The sequence below is a fragment of the Orbicella franksi genome, chromosome 1, assembly GCF_964199315.1.
Source record: "Orbicella franksi chromosome 1, jaOrbFran1.1, whole genome shotgun sequence".
NCBI lineage: Eukaryota > Metazoa > Cnidaria > Anthozoa > Scleractinia > Merulinidae > Orbicella > Orbicella franksi.
Genome location: NC_138145.1, coordinates 10788744 through 10809969, shown reverse-complemented (window position 1 = coordinate 10809969; position 21226 = coordinate 10788744). Strand labels below are relative to the sequence as shown.

General features: G+C 39.4%; 2 protein-coding genes across 8 annotated transcripts in view; one reads left to right on the top strand and one right to left on the bottom strand.

Moving 5' to 3' along the window:
• The window catches only part of LOC145489609 (uncharacterized), a 40940-nt gene extending 36823 nt beyond the window's left edge, over nucleotides 1–4117 (top strand). For all 4 annotated transcript variants that reach the window (XM_081468624.1, XM_081468609.1, XM_081468616.1 and 1 more), the window contains exons 67-69: nucleotides 163–237; nucleotides 376–591; nucleotides 2964–4117. In XM_081468624.1, the coding sequence (XP_081324750.1) occupies nucleotides 163–237; nucleotides 376–591; nucleotides 2964–3110 (438 nt within the window). In that variant the 3' untranslated portion in view covers nucleotides 3111–4117. The remainder of the gene's footprint in view (nucleotides 1–162; nucleotides 238–375; nucleotides 592–2963) is intronic.
• Nucleotides 4118–4217: 100 nt separating this feature from the next.
• The window catches only part of LOC145489586 (voltage-dependent L-type calcium channel subunit alpha-1D-like), a 59501-nt gene continuing 42492 nt past the window's right edge, over nucleotides 4218–21226 (bottom strand). For all 4 annotated transcript variants that reach the window (XM_081468598.1, XM_081468573.1, XM_081468591.1 and 1 more), the window contains 14 exons: nucleotides 20553–20651; nucleotides 18989–19123; nucleotides 18193–18258; nucleotides 17291–17382; nucleotides 16904–17063; nucleotides 16104–16231; nucleotides 15882–15978; nucleotides 15232–15436; nucleotides 14828–14928; nucleotides 14617–14655; nucleotides 14243–14382; nucleotides 7997–8093; nucleotides 6280–6421; nucleotides 4218–5948 (listed from right to left, as the gene is read on the bottom strand). In XM_081468598.1, the coding sequence (XP_081324724.1) occupies nucleotides 5734–5948; nucleotides 6280–6421; nucleotides 7997–8093; nucleotides 14243–14382; nucleotides 14617–14655; nucleotides 14828–14928; nucleotides 15232–15436; nucleotides 15882–15978; nucleotides 16104–16231; nucleotides 16904–17063; nucleotides 17291–17382; nucleotides 18193–18258; nucleotides 18989–19123; nucleotides 20553–20651 (1716 nt within the window). In that variant the 3' untranslated portion in view covers nucleotides 4218–5733. The remainder of the gene's footprint in view (nucleotides 5949–6279; nucleotides 6422–7996; nucleotides 8094–14242; nucleotides 14383–14616; nucleotides 14656–14827; nucleotides 14929–15231; nucleotides 15437–15881; nucleotides 15979–16103; nucleotides 16232–16903; nucleotides 17064–17290; nucleotides 17383–18192; nucleotides 18259–18988; nucleotides 19124–20552; nucleotides 20652–21226) is intronic.

The window sequence follows — 21226 nt, the reverse complement described above, 5'->3', positions numbered from 1 at the left end:
CCTGACATTATTTACAACTTTAGGACCGCCAGTGATATTGTTGAGAGTTTCTGTAGAGAGTTAAATACGATGTCCTGATTGTTTGTCAACACATTGACACGCCAATTGTAGGGCAACGTCATTTCGATACACAGAAAAAGCATTTTTTTTTTTAATCAACAGATCCCTAAAAGGACCTGGAAAAGTGGTCCAGAGGCAACATGGGAAAGATTTTCAAATCTTGAACAAGGTTTTAAGGTAATGTGATGTAGCAGTACAAATCCAACTGTACAGACTACCAAGAAATGAAACTGAGACCGGTACAAATACACAAACTAACCAAAATGAAACTTATTGAATGAAATGGATTAATGAAACTTATTTCTTTATTTTTAGATCAGTTACCTAGCCAGTAAAATTCAGTTTAACTTCCTGCGACTTGTCAGCACCAGAGTCAGGCAAACCGTGACAGTCAAGTGTAAGAGAATTGTAGTATGGTTCCATAGGGCCACCAAAAGCCATCGTTACTCGTGGATCTTTCATGGAAGAAAAGGATTCGACTTTACACCGACAAGCAATCCAACACCAAACGTTGCACGGGACTACTGCCAGGTAGTGTCTTTAATTAAACTCTACTCTGGAGTTGAGATGAGTTGGCAAGAGTTAAAGTAATTATTAAACTTAACTATTAATTTAATTGTTAAACAGTGTTTGAGAGCTCAAATGTATGTTTGTTTTAACAATTGACTCATGTTTAAGGTGATTCCCTAGTAAAAGAGCCCGCCATAGATTTCCGATGAAACTTGGTATGCTGTTGCTACAGGACAAGGAGATATTAAAAACGTAATAAAAAGAGGGGGTCACCGTGCTTGTTTTCACGCCACGATGCTGACAAATACGGTTATTTAGGTGACTTTTGGTAATCTCCGTGCGCAACAAATAAGCTCGATTGTTTTTCAATGTAGCGTGTTATATCACACAGAGTTTGACTTTCTTTGACTGTTTATTCATCTACGTCCCAGAGAAAAATGTCTTCAAATACCCTGCATTTTTTATCTTTTAAAGGAAACATAAGTTGGACATCCGCTGATGTGCCCGTTATGTCTCCCTCTGGACTATTTATTTCATTTGCCAAAAAAGTAGCTATAGATTTCTGCTAATTTTTTTCTCAGTTATTGAGGATATTGTTCTCATTGAAATTATGAAATAAAAAGTGGGGGTTACCGTGCTCGTTTAAGAGAAAAGGAGCATTTATTTCGCTATTGAGCTTAGTTTGAGGGAAATCTCTTACGTTTTGTACGCGCACGCGCTCATAGGTGCGCGCTAATGACGCGAAAATCGTGCGCAGTAGGGACGCGCAATGCAATACTTAGGAATCACCTTAAGGTTATTCCTCAGAATTGTGCATCCCTACTGCGCACGACCTTCGCGTCATTAGCGCGCGCTCGCGAGCGCGTGCATATGCATAACATACACAAAATGGTGGCTTTTTCTAAACGGCTTGGTTTGCGAGAGACAAATCATCGTCTTTTCTCGGAAACGAGTACCGGGACCTAACGATTTTTTCATTTAGTTTGAATGCAGCGATCACCTTTCTATACAGTGAATATATACCAATTTCTATTCCAGAGTAACAAATTATCACTGAAAATGACAGCATAGTTAGCACACGTAAAGGATAGTACGTGCCCTCAAGAACACTGTGTGCTTGGAACATATTAAATCCCAGTGTTCCACTTCAATCCACCGTAGGAAAAAAGATGACGGCTGTACATTTTACCACAATGCCTCGCGAACCTAACACAGCCCAAAAGGCACAAAGAAAGCCTTACAATTACAGTGTTTGTCCCTGTACTGAGGATATTAAGTAGCCTAGGTTTGAAGATTTATAACGTTTCTGTACGTTTTTATGAACGTTGTTTAGGTTTTCGTGTGCTAAGAACTATGGGTAAATGTACCAGTCACCATAGTTTTTGCTACCGTAAGGATTGGCATTACAGTGTACCGAGACCACTATACAACAATCAACCGTTAATTATGTGAAGTACATTTGAAGTAATTCATATTTGAACTGCGGTAGTAGATGAAAGTGAAGATTGATCGTCGCAGTAAATTTTCCAATTTAAGCAATTGGAAAGAAGAAGCCTGAAAAAAAATCAGGGCTTCAACGAGATTCGAACCCGTGACCTCCGCGATATCGATACCTTTAAACTACCGTTACCGACCGAAGACATCGTGGACTTACTGAATATTTGCCTTACATCGACTTACTTTCAGTACAACGGGAAACACTACAAACAGTTGCATGGAACAGCCATGGGGTCGCCTGTTTCTGTTGTTGTCGCAGAAATTGTGATGCAACACGTGGAGGAACGCTCCCTTTCAACTTGCCGACAAGCGATACCGCTTTGGTTACGCTGCGTTGACGACACTTTTACCGCCGTTCACAAGACGAAATTGACGCTTTTCACGACCACCTAAACGAACAGAACGCCGACATCCAGTGTACTAAAGAAATCGAAGAAAATGGAAAACTTCCTTTTCTAGACTGTTTGGTAAGCCGCGACAAAAACGAACTGCGAACGACAGTGTACAAAAAACCGACACATACCGACAGATTACTTGACGAATCATCCTACAACCCATAGTTAGTGTTCAAATTAAACGTTTCTATGAGCAGATAATTTAAGGAATTATGGGGCCCATTGAAGGTCTTCCTGTCCTTAAATGAATACCGGGACCCCCCTTTTTTTATTTCAAAATTCAATTCTTGATATAAGCAGGCAAAAGGCAAAATTTGAATGAAAATCTATTGTGCGTTCTTTTTCGGGGGAATGACCTTAAGCGTGCATCATTGAGTTAGCAAGCGGCCAGAAGAATTGTTCAGTTAGTCGTAAGTGGGGCAGGCTGTGCATGAAGTGTTTTTCTCACTCAAAGTATCGCAGTTGTTCTAAACGGATGTTTAATTGTTTATTTTTCAATAGCGCGATGATGGAAGGTGGCGCAGAACCGAGTTTATCTTTGACAGTGACAAAGTTGACGTTCTCCCCCTTGAAGACTTGACATTCTTTCATCGAGCAGTTGGCAACGAACAGTTTGGCGTCAAAATTGGACCAGTTTGCTACCAATGATTAAGTTTTGGAGGACATTTGACAGATTACGACGACTTAGTTTCTTTTAGTAGAAAGCGACTAAACCAGCTATTAAGAAAGCCGCTGTATTTATTTTTTATAGACAGGGGATACTTTCCCGCTCTTGGCTATTTCCTACATTAAATCTCTATGGTTTAACCATATAACGTTCTTAAATCACCGGACTCTAAACTAACTCTTTGTACCCTTGCTGGTCAAGTTTCATTTAAACAAGAAGGGTTTATTATTATCTAACGTGGGACCTGAATTAACTGCGGCGACAGTGGCGTGTGCTGCTCTCAACGTCCAGTCAAGGGTAACTGTAGACACCAGTTTGGCACTTTTGAGAACGGCTGGTTACTCGGCTAAATGAGGGACTGAGAGTATGAGTTTTAAATGTGTTTTGTTGAGAAGGGAAGGGAATGACTCCGAACAAACAAGGTTTATTTAGGTTAAACATTTCTGTACTTCTTACACCAGTTGTTTGGGAGGAGGTAAGGAGTGGTCGGCGAAAGTTGCTAATGCAGTATTTTAGATCAAGCAATAGCTAGCTCTAACTAAAGTTCTTAACAGTACCCAAAAACTTGTGAGTTAACGTTAGAACGTATCTGCATGTAATTTGTGCGGTTTCCACTTTTATTCTAAATGTTTAAACCTAAAAAGTTGAGACGGTTTTGTTTTGTAAGATTGAGTAGAATTTTAATAAAAATCCGAATAAAATAGCCGGGGCTCTTTCACCGCTGCTTTGAAAGGTTGAATTGACTTAGAAACTACGACATAATTCATGTTTCTTTTCAAAATCAGCTAAGTAGAAACCTCAAGCCCGTAATCATGTGAACCTGACCATCAACGATTACTGGAAATGAAATGGGTGGGCCAGGAAGCAGTGAAAGTTTTATGTCAAGTATAGCAATAAACGTTCCAAGTGAAAAATTCAAAAAGCGTTCATATATCCGCGCCAATCTTGAATTTTACAACGCTTCTGCACATTTCATTTCAGTCAGGACACTAGATGCTGGTCGTCATTCTCTTGATTGACAAGGTCACGTGGTTCAGCACAGGGTTTTAACGCACCCGTCAGGTCGCTGGTTAAAACGAACGAGTGTGTTAAATTAGCGATTTATTCTGTGTTTTCTACCCTGTTTCCAGTTGTATAATAACCACTTCGCAATAATTTATTATCTAAAACCTTTGGCGTTTAATCAGAAATTAACACTATGAAATTAAAGGTCCCTATTGGAGCGCGAAAATTTGTCAGATTAGGATTCGCTCTAACCAACGCAACTCTATTGTTTTAAGGAGTTGAAGGGTGAGATGTTGCTAAAGCTGCTTTTAAACAAATAAAATTGAAGTTAAAACATTGGCGATAGCCGCTGTTGCAAAGTACAACAGAGTAAGGAAATTTCAACTAAAGTAACTAAACTTAAATTAATCTTGAATGTTTGCCAATATCGTAACGGAGTTGATCTGATATTGAGATAATAACGATAAGACGACAAGACGAGAAAGCGATTAATTTCACTCGGCTGGCAGACGGCAACTTTTTCAGAGCGATCATGCGTTATTACGTTATTATCACAACGGAGCCACATATCTACTAAATTAATTTTTTAAAATGAAAACTCCAAATGCCAGCGGAAATAAAAAAAATTGTGTCCGGCATCCCTATTATACCATACTATATTGACAAATTGTTACTTTACTCAATAAAAAACAAAGTGTAACACTTTGTTAATAATAACGATAACTACAACATAAGCGTTCAATGAAATATTTCGGTTGAAAAACCTACTTCCCTTTTCCAAGGAAGTAATTACAAAATTTGTAGATCTGTATATTAGTATATCGAACTATTATTATATTTTAGCTTTTGTCTTTTCTTAAAGGCAATTCAACTGTGGAATAGCATTTAGAATAATTTAATTGCCTCATCTTATTTAAATGCTAACATCAGTTCACTGCTAATATAAATTACTCTTTGTAGTGCGGACTGTCGGTCGATGCGCGAATTGTTTCCGAGTTATTTTGTTTATTTGATTAACTGAATATATTGTTTTCCCTTTGGATCATTAAGTGTTGGTTTCAAGTTTGTGACTCGGTTTAAATCGTCATTCCACCGAGGCCGAGTACAACTTGATGCGGAGACTTCTGCTAAGCATAATACGCGTGGCCTCTCACAAGAGTGAGGCTACACAAAGCTTGATTGTAATCTTTGGATCCAACCAGTTCTTAGTCAATAATTGACTTGCTTCCCATTCCATAGCCGTAGGAAAGAATAACAATGTTTATCCCAAAGACTCCCCTCAGTTTTGTCGCCTTCAACAATGTCAGTCTCAAAACCAAGGAGACTTAATGCACGGACGTTAGTTATTTTCTTGTGTGTTTTTCTAGGTCTGAAGACCGTCGAAGTGATTACATCACGATTGACCATTTAAAAAAGAGGGCTTGAAAAATCTCAACATCGAGCGAGCGTTCATGCGGCTTGCACAAGAAACGTTGTGTGTATTTGAAGTTCGTTTCACTAATACTCGAACATTGGGGAATGGTAGATTGATCTGAGTCAGCTGCCAGCACTGCGAGCGGCCATATGCACATTCAGTTTCACAAGAGGAAACAATCTCTCTCAGCACCAGTCATCTGCATCGTCGTCTTCCAGCCCATATATAGCGTAAGGGCTTGTGCCGCGAGCCACAGCTTCCTCTAGCTGAACGTTGATACGCGTTATCATATCATCGAAATATGGATCCTGCTTCACTTGAGGCCGGTCTTTATCCATTTCCACTCCTGTATCACTGTCGCTTGAACTGTCCAGATCTAAAGAAGCTCCCTCGACAAGAACTACAAGGTCAGAAAAAAGGTGTAACTCTTTAGAAAGTTTCCCAGTCAGGGGGCGTGTAACCAACTCACAGCGATAATAAAGACTTGAGAAGCATAACTTGAGTTTCAGGGCCCGTTGTTTGAAAAAGGCGATTTCTCTAATCCGAGACTCGAGGCTTGAGACACATTTATGATGAGTTACAAAAAGAAAACAAAGGACAGAAAGGATAATAGAAATTGTCACTGAAATGAAGAGGTGAACTAGAAATTCATGCCAATTCTGAATCTCAAAGCTAATGTGCAATAAAAAAGGACAAAACTATTTTGAAATGTATTGTGTAAGGATGATCACCTTTGTCGCTCCTTCTAGTGGTTGGTGTTAGGTAAGCGGCGGGTAAAACGGCCTGATCTTTGAACTGCTCCGCAACATTTGGTGTGGCTACACTGCAGGGTACCGAAGCTTCCATCACAGCACGAGAGGAGTCTGAGTGAGGCTGGTGACAATGTGGAGTAAATGCATTACGTTAATAAACACAGAAACGCTGCAGTACACGCAGAACAGCTCAACAGTTTCCGATTCTGACGGTCCACTATACAAGATTTACACCCACAAAAGTACACTCAATCCATGTTCTCGAGCCTTTCACGCGCACAGCATGCAACAAGGCTAATTCAGGTCGGGTTTTATCATTTTATCTAAAAATATATCGGTTACAGTATAAATGGAAGACGTCTTTAGCTGGCCGCCTATAAATATTCCCAGAAAGAAAGGGAAAAACTTCACTGGACATCTAGAAAATCTGAGGGCAGCATTGCTTTCCTTTGCCTCTAACTAGCATTTTCATGGCTTCCACAAAGTTTTATCCAGATGCGTGATCCTCAACTTAGCTCCAGGTGTACAGAGTAAATTCTGGTCATTGGCACACGGAATTTTAGTTCGGCCTTATTTTCAGGCGCTTTAATGTACCAAACCAGTTTTTCAAAATAGAGAAACAATAGCCTCCATTTGGCGCGAAAATATGCACGGTAATTTGTCCGCGGACATTATATGTTCCGAGAAGCGAACAATTTTGCGAGAGCGAAGTTCAAGGAAAACTGTGGGCTTCGAGGAACAGATAATGTCCAAGGACAAATATCCCGTTATCTTTTTAAAGTCAAATGGAGACGTAATCGTGTTAACTGTTTATTATCCTTCAAATATTTTTCGCAACGCGCAGGATGAAAATTGGGGAATATCACTCGTATATATTATAATATTCAGTAACGTGATGTGTTTAGACCAATCCCCTGCGAGCGAAAATATTTTATGAAGGATAATTAACAATTATTCCACAAGCGCGCGTTGGATATGAGTTGGTTATAATCATCTCATTAAATCCAACAAGCACGAGTGGAATAATTGTTTTATTAAAAACACCCCTAGATTATAGCAGGGTTGCCACCTACTTGAACAAAAAAATCCCTGACTTTTCCTGACTTTTTAGTGACTACAAAACAATTTTCACTGACCGTGCAGGATGATTATTCTGGCCATGAATCAACAAAAATAAGGACGGCTCAGATAACCAAGATTGCCTTGTCTATACGAAAACATCTAATAAAACAATTTCCGGTAACCACAAGATAAACTTCCCCGACTTTTCACTGACTTTCAACAGGGATTCCTTGGAGAGGAAACAAAACTCCATGTTTCCCGCGGGGTCAGTCATTAAGTGTTTTGTTATACCTCTTAACTCAAAAATAGAAAAAAAGAGGCGAAGAAATCGTTTGCTTGACGCCGGCTGGCTCACAAATTTGCCGTGGTTTCAAGGGGCACGACCTGATCACGTGCGAGTCGAAAGTTCAAGTTGTTGTTTCCCTAGAGAGTTAGTGAGCTTTGTTCGCCGAAGGGAATTAATGAGTTCTGACCCACGACACGTAACACGTTCTCCTCCAATCAGGAAACGTATTTGAGTTGGGAGGTATAACAATGGCTCATGTCCCATGATGGCTAAGCCGATGAAAACTCTCGAATTCCATTATCAAATGATCCAGATTTTAATAATACCGGATATAAGTTATTCATATACCTGCATTCCATTTCTGTTAACGTCGCCATTCAACTTCGGGCTTGGGCCCCAACTGCTATGCCGTTTGAGGTCCATGCTAGCTTGTCTGGGAAGACGTCTACAAAAACAACCCAAAAAAATAAAGATGGAAAACAAAAATTGTCAAGATCTAATGAGGCCAAGCATTCAAACAAGCTGAGATAATTCTGTTGGTTGAGAAAGTAGTTCATGAAATGTCGATGCTGGGTTTTTTTAGTGGTTTTCAACTAAGTACAGTCTATAAAGTAATCTGAAATTGTTTTGGTTTTGCTTTTATTCCACAGAAACAAGAGGGATGAAGGGAAAGTCCTGCCATTCATCCTGTCGTGAACAAAACTGTAACGGATCATCCCTCTTTATCTCGTCTAATAATTATAGAACCTAGTTTCCATCTTTCCTGGTTAGTTCATAGTTAATAGAGGAGACTGGTTATGAAGCCCGGCAAACATCAAAGGAGCAAATAAAGATGCCAAGATTTATGTTGAAAAGTCCATGACCGTGTACAATCTTTTGTTTTGTGTTCATACACTATGCATGAGTTACGAGTAGTTATGAGTAACCAACACGTTTCTTTTAGTTATTTCCTCAGTGCGGAGTAAACAACCATTGTGTTTTGTGCACGGTCAAGGCCAAAAAAAGCGAACAAAAACATACAGCAAAGAACTTTGTCGAGTTTCACAACCATTCCCCCTTATTAACTATGGTTAGTTCATTGGCTATTTGCTGCAAATTTATGTTATATTAACAAGGACGTTAGCCGGGGGGCATTCAAGACATTTGCGCATGCCTTACACGTCTATCTTTCCCCGAAGATTTTAATACACATTTTACATAAATGAAACTGCTACTTCTGTTAAAGACAACATATCAGTTTAGATTGTAACCAGACCAAACCAGGGACGCATCACATTTGAAAGCATAGTTTGGCATGGGCAAACAAATAGGAGAGGTCTGCATTCTACAATTCCTCAGGTGATTGTCAATTTCTTTCGACAGTGAACGCATTCAACATTTCAGTAGCTGAGAAATCGGAGACACAAGCAACGATAACTGACGAAAGCAAACGCAGGCGGCATCCTGAAACGTCCTTGATGAAGGGTTAATCAACTGTGACGATGCTGAAGCAATGTTCTTATGAATTATTGAGTGCTACGACGATAAGAAACAATATTAATACATATTCAAGCACATAAGTGATCGGCCTCGCATCCGCCGTCGGTTTTTTCACTGGTAACCGCACCTGCCTAGCTGTGTCCACGGATTTTAACATGTAAGGAAGTTAGAAAGTATCGGCGCAAATTCATTACTTTTTTAATCAGGGTTGGAAAACAAAAACTGAAATCAAGCGAAATGAGAGACGTTAAATCAACCGAGGGTACAAGAAGTGATCGTCGAACGAGGTGAGTTAAAATAAAGTTGTTATGTATAAACTGCTGTCAATGAACTTAAGGTAGGCCGCTTTGGCATATCTTGTAATGGGTTTTAAGTAACTGAAGTGAATTAAGGTAGAAAACTTTACTTTTCCAATGAGCACTTTATGCACATTTTAGCACTAAAAATCTTCATCACATCCTCGCATGTCCATGTCAACCTTTCAAAGTATTATCTTTTCAATCCAATTCATCGCATGCTTGTGTAAATACAAAATTTCAACTGAACCATTCTTTAAAGTTGAAAGCAATCAAGTAAATTTCCATTTGGGAGTGTAAACACAAGTTAGTTTCAATATTAATGAAACAAGGCTATTGTCAATTTTCGTTGTATTGGTTTATTACAAAGAAGTGTTTTTCCTCTGCAAGAACAAACTCTGTACAGATCAATGTGATCATTTTTATTGCTGACCGTATTTCGGCAGGGGCATTAGAAATTTATACACACACTTAGTATGACAAAAAAATAGATTCATTAATAAAGATTGAATAAGGCGAGTGTTAAGAACAATCTTTTTGAATATTCATTCAACGACACTTAATAGCTCCAGCGGTTTTTCCAGAACGTCATTTTCACCTGTCGTTTTCTGTCAAGTTATAACCGCAAGACATGTTGTGTTCTGCAAAGTTAGGAGATGATAGCTTTTAGAAACATGTGCGTTGTTGTGTCTGTTATTTTAAACGCCACTCAGCATTCATTACCAAAAAAGTGATATTTTTAGCTGTTAAAAAGGTTCATTTTAAAAATTACTTAACTGTCTTGAATGTTTTCTAGGTATACCCACTAAATTGCAAATTGGCTACATTGAGGCTTTTCTTGTATAGTTAAAAAACCAGTTGCATATTTTGCTGAATCTCTAATATATGCAACCTTTGTAGAAATTCTAGTTTTTTTATGATCAGATATCTGACAAGAACTTTATATTAAAAAAATCCCAAGTGATGTGATATTTCAATAATTTTCACATGTTGACAAATTGATGAAGTATTTCGTTATACAAGTTATCTAAGTGACGTTCATTTAGTCAAATGGCGATTTCTATTTAAGCTTCATATCCGCAAATTATCAACACAAAATTGTCGGACGCAACCAAAAAGTTAAATTGAAGGAAGAGCCCGAAGCTTTTTAACGCAAAAACATGTTTTTAACCGGGGCCGCAAAATGGTCCAAAATAAAAAATATACATAAATTTTCTCACTGGTTTGAAATACACACGGCACTGACTAGCATCGCGTCCTTTTCCAGGGCCGTTGCTTGTAACAGGCAGACCGAGGCAAATCCCTTGGTCGTTTTTTTTTTTCGATTTCTTGTTGTTTATAGTCATCTAAACACCCTAATTACCTAGGACTGAAGAGAATTTAACCATGGACAATGCCTCGTCATGATTTTTCATGAACATTCCCTCAGTAATAATTTTTTCAGGGACATTGCCTCAGTCATAATTTTTCATGGACATTGCCTCAGTCACAATTTTTTACGAACATTGCCTCAGCCAAAACCTTTTTTGGCTACAGCCCTGTTATCAGCTTTCACTTTCATTATATCTGCATGCCAAAAAAATGGAAGTTTGTTTCCTTGGTAAGGTTTCCCTAGCGCCAATCTTTTTTTTAATCTGGATGATGTGGAAATGTGGAAATTTTTGCGTACTTATTTAGCAAAAAAGAGAAAGCAACTCAAGTAGAATATGAGAATATTTCTTTTTCACCGCGCGTCATTAAATATTGTATTGAGAAATACGACTTAATGGCGGTGAGTAACCCATAGGCGTCACTTGAGGTTATCACGTAATGATACAGCCAATCAGAACAAAGGACGGAAGGATACTGGCGAGAAAACGAGAGAGAGAGATTACTGAACTGACGGTCAAGTCAACAACTTTCTTGCCTAAAACAGTACTTGAATTACTCAGTCATGTCTCGACGAAAGAAATGCAGGTTCTTAAAAAGAAGGATAAAAATTCCAACAAAAGTGTAGTAATTTTTTTTGGATGCCTCAGGGCCAAATATATCAAGATGTCAGCTCATGTTCTGTTCTCAATAGACTCTAGAATGGAGGCTTTTAAAACAGGAAGTATAAAAGAAGATATATCTCATAAATCAGCGTAAGGCGAAAGAGAAGTTTTCCGGTCAAACAGCAGGAATTAAACCGCCAAAAGATAACTATGAATTGGCTTACCACGACAGGAAACTGACGAAAATCGAGGAATCTGGCCGCGTCAAGCAAATATCTTGCATTCTTATCTGTCGCAAGCAAACACACTATGGTTAAGTCGATTTTTGCGTTTGGAAATGCACGTTTATGTCGTCAAACGTTTATTGATGCTCTTTATTAAAAAGACACGTATATTTTGGGAGCAGCAAACCATTAGCAATCGATAAGAGGCTAGGCATTGTTCCAGTAAATTATACATGTATGTCTATAAAAAGAAAAAAACGATTTTCGAGCCTTGTTCAAATGCCAGGCAGAAATAAAATCATAATTCAGGTACTATACTTTGCATTTTTCATATCACCCTAACACAAAGACATTTGAACATCTAATCAAAAAAGCTCTTTGACTGAGTAACGAAAACGCTGTAAGTTATTATACATTTCGAGATGCACTGAGCTGCATCACGCGTGTTGGTTCATGCAGAGTCGCAATATTAGTTCGAATTGGACATGCTGAAATGTCCGCGTAGTTGTAAATTAACAGAAATTAATACCAGTTGCTGCCAAAAGGATAAGAAACAAGAGTGAATAAATATGAGTGAAAAGGGTGTCTTTGGGTTTGAAAACTTTGCGGTAATTTCTGAAACGGTATTCTTTCGATAATGCTTAGATTAGTCACAATTCGACGGTAGAAAATGGATTTGAATGCACAGAGTTTGTACTCAGTGTCATTGAACAAGTTCTATTTGGGGTATATTTAACAATAAAAAGACTACCCTGTTGCATAACAACAAGAAATATTATTTCGCCGGGGAGAACATGAAAAATAGCATCTTCAGTCCCGGAAAAGTGGTTGTAGACTTTCAGCAACGAAAAGTAAACTGACTGAACAATGATTCAAAGCCAAATGACAAGACTACAACAGAACCAAATAATAAATTTCATAACACAATCAAGAAAACACCTGTTTCCCTCTGATGGCACGATGTAAGCCCTTTCCGGCGGCGCCATCTCTTAGATGGGTAACCGCTCGGAAATATTTATGACAACAAACAGGAGACCATGGGCTTCCGCAAAAACGAATACTCTGAACGCGTGATTTGATATTGAACATTTCTACGTTGTTATTGACCTTGATTATGTGTATATTAGCTTATATTGTACCCGTGGCTATGTTACTATCACCCGCAGTGCCATGTTTATTGCACTGCTTACCGCAAAAATGCTGTCCCAAGGCTGCCCAGCAGCATAATTAAAAAAAGGAATTAATGTTTTCAGCTCCTTTTCGCGGTTTCGTTGGATTTGTTTCTATTTCTATTTCACACTTTTTTTCGACAAGGAAAACAAGGTTTTTTGAGAAGCAAAATTGATTTTTCAGTGATTGTTTTTAAATTATCTCTGTTTAATGAAGCAAATATTTTTCCAAATAAAAAATGGATCAATCTTCATCAAGAAAAAGTCAAGAACCAAGAGTCTGGGTACCATTAGAAATACACATGACTTCACAAGTTTAATTGAACACTGCCTCTAGCTATGTAGCTATTTTTAGTTAACTTTATCCGCGAAACCCCTTCTGAACTTTCGGCGTTGATGACTCCTCCACGCTTGGTCTTGAGCTAAAATGCTACTCCTTGTCATAGCTTTCTGACATTAGTCACGTGAAGAGCACGTGGAGTTAATCCATCTCTCCTTGTCAGGCATATCCTTGGTTATCTACTGCTTAGTACATCTTAAACGTATGTCTTAACGGACGTCACGGTATTTCTTTCCATTTGCCTCTTTAGGAAGATACAATGTGTTGTTCACTTTACAAAGCCAGCGAAGAGACCTCTTCCTCTTGGGGGACAAAAAGGCATTTTCCCGGAGGGAACTAGGCACCAACACACCCCGTACGTCACATCAGAGCAAAGGATCATCACGTGACTTGGACTGTCAATCAAGTCTACATTAATGTCCGCACTGTTGAGCTTTTGCCTTGAAAAATTGCTATTTTTATTATATATTCTCTATTAAATAAGAGTTGTGTTTGCAATGAAATTTCAGATCCAAAATTGCATGGGATAGGGGCCATTTTCTCGATCATGACTATTATGGAACGAGACGGACTCGCACGACTCTTGAAGTGTTTCTTGACTTCTGCCACTGCAAAGATAAAACGCACACCGAGTTGATGATATTGCAACCTCGACGTGTCACAAGGCTGAGTCTCCCTCGCATAGAAACCCCTCATACTTACCAGAGTTAGGCAGTTGCCTGTTAACTAGCGCACGTGATGAAAAGTTTTCAGGCGGCTATTCAATTTTGTCATTAAAACAACAAAATTGGTTATTCCAAAGCTAATACTGAGCAGGTGATAAACTGATTTACCCTCGTGATAGGAAAATCGGTAATGCTAAGTTTGACGGGTCGTCCCTTGTCAAAATGACGGGTGCACGAAAGCACAAGCGTCCCCGGGTTCCACAAACCTTTTGGGTTTGTTTGGAAAGGCAGTTTTGCGTAGAGCATTTCCAGGCGCATATTTACCGCGTTTCATGAACACTAATGCGCTATGAGGAAATACGCAGACTTAGTGGAATCTCGCCCGCTTATAAGGCGGGTTCCTGACTAATTTTTCGGGCATTACATGTATATGCGATATATCTCTTACCGTGCCACATTAAGTCTAGCGTCACTGGTGTAAGCTCTGTTTCTTCGTCTCTCCATATTCCCGAGTTCTATGTCTTCTCTTCCTGTATTCGGTCTCCTATTGCGTCGAAGAGATCCCACCAACTTAGAGAAAAGACCTCTCTGCGTAAACAAGGAAATAAAGAAGATATCGCCATGTGAAAAAGCACGAATTATGGTGTCGCACACACCAGAGAGAAAAATAGACTGTTTTGCAGTCTCTTTCTTTGTTTGTTTTGAGCAGGCACAATACTCAGCACGGCGAGCAAAATTTAGGCGCAAGTCTGAAACCTTCCACGGTCTCCTTCCTCGAATGTTGTTTCTCAAGCTACAACACAACCAAACAAAGCCACCTACCTTAGAATTTGCAGCGCTTCTTTCTTCTTCCCTTTCAACCTTAAAAATACCACAAAAATATGTTAAATAACGGTGTGCACTGCTATGTAGCCGGGCCGTAAATGAATCGAACTCTTCGCATACTATTAGAAGGATTGACTGAACACGAACATTGTTAGCTCTTAGAAGACCTCATAACCAACTCATAACCAAATTTCGTCTCTTTAGTTACCCTTTCTGGTTGAGTGCCTTTTCTTTTAAGGTATTTGTAGTTCTCGTGTATAAGCTTCGCACAATGAATCTTTCCTATAGTCATCTGTTGACAGCTTAGCTCTGCAAAAAAAATAACGCCGTCAACATATTAAGGAATTCTAGTTCCCATTTACAGCATACAGACAACAAAATAACTCCAGCTTTGATTGTCTGTTTAAATTTATCACACAGAAATCAAAATCCATAGTTTCCTTGTAAAGACGTCTATCACTTCCTGATATTCGATTCAACGTACTTCTTTTTAGACCCATTTAGACCCAAAGCAGACTAATTTACATGTGGCTGGACGACAGCCAACCCAGCCCCCCTTGCCTTCTTTCTCCAAACCATTTCAAAAGAAGAAAAAAAATCACTATCACTTACCTAACTGTTTAGGTATTAAACTATTGAGCACTTTTTGTGATGTTTTAGGCCAAACTCGTTTGATCATTCTCCTTAATTCAGTATCATTTGCATTCATGTTTCCGCGTAGCTTGATGTTCAGTGACGTTCGAATGAGAGCGAAGAGGGTGGTACTGAATGACACCGTGTTATCCTCGTTCAGCGGCATGTTCATCTTGATCAGGCGCTGAGGATGAACACAGTAAGGTTAGATAACTTATTTCGAGGACATTTTACCTCTGCCTGGCATTAGGAATATTACAAATTAGATCTCTATATCATGGTCTTCGAATTCCCCCACTGAGTAACATGAGGTAAGAACCAACCAGAGCGCCAGACACCCAACATTTCCAGGTGCTCAGTCAGTTAGTGCCAGGTTATAAGTGTTGGAGTTTTCGGATGTAATTTCAAACGTCTCTCAACGGCGCTCGTGACATAGGCGTGCGTGAAAAGAAGTCCTTTCAAGCTAGTTCACAACCTGCAATGATATAGTGACCGTGATTTGGATCGTCACGCTACGACAAGCGTAACAAGCCAAAAGTTTTTCATTTGGATCTGTCCGAAAGAGGCACGGCGTGAAAAGAGATGTCGTGATTTTATCATGAATAGCAAGTATAGATTGATATACATACCTTATAACCAACGATCTTTGGGCATTTTTTACCAAAGCCAACAGGAGGAGACATGCTACACATCACCTTGTAGATTTCGCTGTGGTGAATACATCCGCTGAACAATAACAAAGATGTGTTAGAATCAACATCAACATGGTACGCCCTACCAAATACATGGACTGTCACAGTAAATTAAAATAGTACAAGAACACATGCACACTAGCTAGATTCAATACATACGTGGCGGCGGGGTCGAACTCAGACCACACGCGGACAAACTCGTCTAAGTGATGCGGACCAAGGATGGACTCGTCACGAGTAAGGTATTCGAAGTTATCCATGATAACAGCTACAAACAGATTTAACATCTAGAAAAAGAGGAAAAATGAAAGAGTTCATGATCAAATGTCATTAGGGGCGCTTTTGGGACAGCGTTCCCAGAGGCCCTAACACGCCCAATACGTAATTTGTTCTATAGAATGGCAAGTCATGATAAGTATTCCGTACTTGCACATGTTACCAGATAGTCTCTTAGTCTCTTAGTCCCTTAGTCTCTTAGTCCCTTAGTCCCTTAGTCCCTTAGTCCCTTAGTCCCTTAGTCCCTTAGTCCCTTAGTCCCTTAGTCCCTTAGTCCCTTAGTCCCTTAGTCCCTTAGTCTCTTGGTCCCTTAGTCTCTTGGTCCCTTAGTCCCTTAGTCCCTTAGTCCCTTAGTCCCTTAGTCCCTTAGTCCCTTAGTCCCTTAGTCCCTTAGTCCCTTAGTCCCTTAGTCCCTTAGTCCCTTAGTCCCTTAGTCCCTTAGTCCCTTAGTCCCTTAGTCTCTTAGTCCCTTAGTCTCTTAGTCTCTTGGTCTCTTGGTCTCTTAGTCTCTTGGTCTCTTAGTCTCTTAGTCTCTTCTGCCCTAGACTGACAGAAAGGCATGAAAAGGTGCGGACTGCACGGATGCTTGCCTTAGAGACCTATCAGAGTTGCGTTTTACTCACTTGTTTATCTTCGTACAGTTTCCACCGATTTCGATCGGTGTTTTCCTCTCTGTTACTTACCAAGAACATACAGAGAAATATAAAAGAGCAGAAGTATAAAATGGCGCCGACTGTAGTGCCACAAGTTGAGCCATATTTTTCCGTGTCCACTTGAGGATCACACTTAGCATCATCATAACACGCCCGCATGATTTTATGCCAGTCTTCCCCGGTCGCCGATCTGCCACAACAAAAGGAAATAAGCGTTAAAAAAGCTAGCCTACGATGCTTAAACAAACGGAAGAATTGAACACGTAGCGAGCTCACAAAGGGAAGGACAAGCCCTCTTTGAACGCTTGTCTGACATCAGCTGGTCACTAACGATAGCGGATGCCGTAATGATCCAACAAATTTAAGTTACTCACTTCATTTTTTTCTTAGGATAGCAGTCAAGATTTTATTTCTCACCTGAACAGAACTTGCAAAGCCTCAAGAAGGTTTCGAAAGTGATTATTAGCGTTGATTTCCCCATCTTCGTCTAGCTCGATTTTCCCAAAAAGCTGTAAAAGAAAGGATTAATTGAAAGTTTCAAAGTAATCAGACTCGCTCTTCAAATAATAACAAAAACGGAGCAAAAGTTTCTTTGAAATTTTGTTTTCTTTTTTCATATACCTTTACTTTTCACTGAATACTCTCTAATTGGCAATAGAAAACACTTTTAAGCAAGAACGGTAAAATCCAGGTTCACTTTTAATCTTGGATAATCACTATTTAAACAGCTTTCAATACTACGTTTTAAGCTTAAGCTTTTCTCAAACTCATTAATAGTTCATCAAGTTTACACAAAGTGATCTTAATTAGCATACATTTTCACGATCTGTTTTCTCCATTTTCTCCTTAATTTTAGGATCTATCGAGAAGATGCATCAAACACTCAAAACAGTGTTTGATCACATTTCCAAACACCTCGAGGTACGTCAAAAATACTCCGTTACGCGTCGTATTTTCAACTGCCTTCACAGTGTTTGGAAATGTGGTGAAAAACGATCTTTCGTGTTTGATGTAATATATCAAACACGAGAGACAGTGTTTCATCGGGATATCCAAACACCGAGAAGAGAGTTGAAAATACGACGCGCAGCGGAGAATTGTTTGAAATATCTTCTCAATCAAAACAAAAACCAAGGAGAAAACAGAGAAGTAAAATCGTCAAAATCTATGCTAATTAAGACCGGGTGTCCAAACCTCCTTCACGGTTATGCTTTTCTTTGTTTTAACTTGACGAATTATTAATGACTTTGAGAAATACTACGTCAAAGCAACTAGAAAACACGCGGCACAAGCAATGAATCATGAAGACTCCAGCTCACCTGCATCCCTATGACGGCATACATGAAGAACATCAACATAATCAGAAGCGTGACGTAAGGAAGAGCCTGTTGGCAAAGATACAAGAAACTCAGTTTGAACCAGCCAGTTTTGTAATAATCATAATCATAATCATAATCATATCTATAACAAAATTCTCGATCGTGATTGTTCTCCGCGTACCTATTTGTCACGTTATCGGCGCGCGATCACGTGGGTGTCCGATTACAGGTGTCCAATTTTAACTTTTCGCAACTGGATACCTGTCAATGGATACCCACGTGATTTGCACGTCAATTACGCACGTTTTAATGGCTTCCTTCGCACTGTTCCTACAGTTTTCAAAAGTTATGAAAAGCGTTACAGACGTTTTCGCTCAAAAGAACTTCCCAAAAGACATTTTTTTGAGCCGCTTTTTGACTGACTCGTCGGGGCTTAAAGCATTTTCCTTGACTTTAACTTGTTTGTCCGGGAACTTTTAAAAAGCGTTGCTAAACCAGTCTAAGCAGGAAAGTAGACATATCATTAAACAAAAGTGACATTTAAGTAAATTGAAGTGCTACAAGGGAAGATCAAGACTGAATTGAACCTGCTAAGGGAATGAAACAAATTCTTAAAAGTTGGCGGTAATATTTGAACCTGCACCCTTCGGTAATCTTTTCACATTAATCGCCAGCTTTTGTATAAATTGTCAACTTTGAAATGCCTACAAAGCGCATTACTCCCTTCAATATATCTACTTGTATATGTACCTTAGTATATCTACCTTAGTACAAACAACACTAAATTAATAAAGACCTTAAAAGATTGAAGAAATGTCCACAAGAGTATTCTGATTGTGTAGCCTCGTCGAAGAAGTTTGATAAGTCTTGCCGCACGAAATAAACGAAACATGCTGGGATCAATTCCAATGCCGAGCGTGTTATCTCCCCCCTGTGAAAACAGTCAAGATATCAGCCTAAAATGACCACATAAATAAATAATAGCCTCGATTTGGCGCGGAAGTATGCTCGGATATTTGTCCATGAGCTTTAAGGAACAGATAATGTCTAGGAACAAATATCCAAGCAAATTTACAATGTCAAATGGAGGCTATTGTGTTTATTTTCCTTCAAATATTTTTCGCAACACGTGCGGTTTTGAAAATTGGGGGATATTCTCGGATATTCCCCAGTTTTAGCTGGGAAATATTCGGTCACGTGACGTGTTTAGACCAATCGCGCGCGAACGAAAATATTTGGATTATAACCAGGGATAGATGTAAGGATCATAGGATGAAAGGTCGCTGGAACATACCCGGGCTTGAATTCTTAACTTCGAAGCTGGAATAAACTAACATCGCAATACACTGAGTGGCACCAGACCTCACGCGCAATATTTTCCTCTCTAGCTGGGATCCAGACATAACCTTTTTCACTAGCTGTCCCAGGTGCGACACAACATTTCCATTAAAAAACATATTCCATGGTCTACCCTCTGACCACATAGACAAGTATGTAGAGAACTTGCGGCAGGATCCAGCACATTCATCGACATTGAGGAGAATAACTGTTTTAGTGTATACCACACAAGCTGAATAACTAGCAGACCAAAAAATTACTTTTCTTCCGACAATAAACCGACAAATGATCGGAATTCAAAATCTCTGCTCGGAGGTGAATAGCACTTTGCTAGTCACCTCCGAGTTAACCAATCAAAACGCGTGAAAAGCACTATTCACTTCTTTGGTATATAATTATCAGAGCGGAGGGGAGGGGGGGGGGGTGAATAAGGGTATGCAAATCCGCCGATCAGCGCCTTTTTCCACCAAATCCGTCGATCCGCCAATATTTTTGTTTAAATCCGGAACCACAATTACATCCGGAAAGGTAAATGTGAATGCCATTGTTACTGGTAATTTCGCACAAATCGTAAAGAAGGCAACATGCTTGATGACTATAACATAGTGCAATTCCAGTAACAGTCTCACACCTGAGTTTAAATGAGCTTTGTTCGAAAAAAGAAATAATTTGGATGAACTCATTAACATACCGACCAAGGCTGAAGAAAGATCTATGATCCAAACTTCGTTTAGGACCCAAGATCCGAACATCAAGACAGGCACAATCCGGAATCCGCGTCAAAATTCATAGCTGATCCACGATCCACTGTGTTTTCAAAATCCTCGAATCCGCTCGATTTACCGCAAAAATCCACAATCCGTGCGCTTTTTAAGGCCAAATCCGTCGATCCGAAAACCTATTCACCCCCTCTTATCACGACTATGAGTTTCAGTTGTCAAACGACAGTCACCAAAACGCAGTGTTTGCCAAAGACAAATATCATCTGCATGATCACTCTCCAAATATTACACGTAACATACCGTTTTGAAAAATCTATCCACCACAGTCACGACAACATCAAGCAATCCTCCCAAAACAACGATGAAGTCAAAAATGTTCCAATAGTCTCGAAAATAATTCTGAAAGGAAAGAAAACAGACAACAGTTACTGTTTTGCGCTAAGCCTTTTATGCTCTCAGGGGTGACCAAAAATTCGATTTCTTCTTGCCTTATCAACTTCTTTTCAAAGAGAAGTGCGAGGCAAATTAGGAAAACTGTAAACTAGGAACTCTCAAAATTGACTTCAAAACAAAAATTCAGAAAAATTAACGAGAAAGCCAGGAGGTGCAGTGCACGAATCATCATAGAAACATAGCTAAACATGTTTATTCTGATCATGATTGAAACCACCTCAGGAGGAAGTTTCGATCTCAATTAAACGAAAAAGCGCGTTAAAGATGGCGACCGAGAGCGGAGAGGAGCCAAGTCTACATTGGGGCTGCGATGATATAAAAGTTTTGGTTCAAATATGAATTGATGAAAACATACGATGGCAATAACCGGCCATGGGTAGAAAACAGAATATTTGGGAGAACACTGCCGCAAAACGTAACGAAAACGGTTTCACGATTTGCAAGTGCCGTAAAACCACATAAATTACAGGGCCATACTGACGTGAATCGTGTTCCCCTTCCTCTTTTTCTTGGCAGACCCA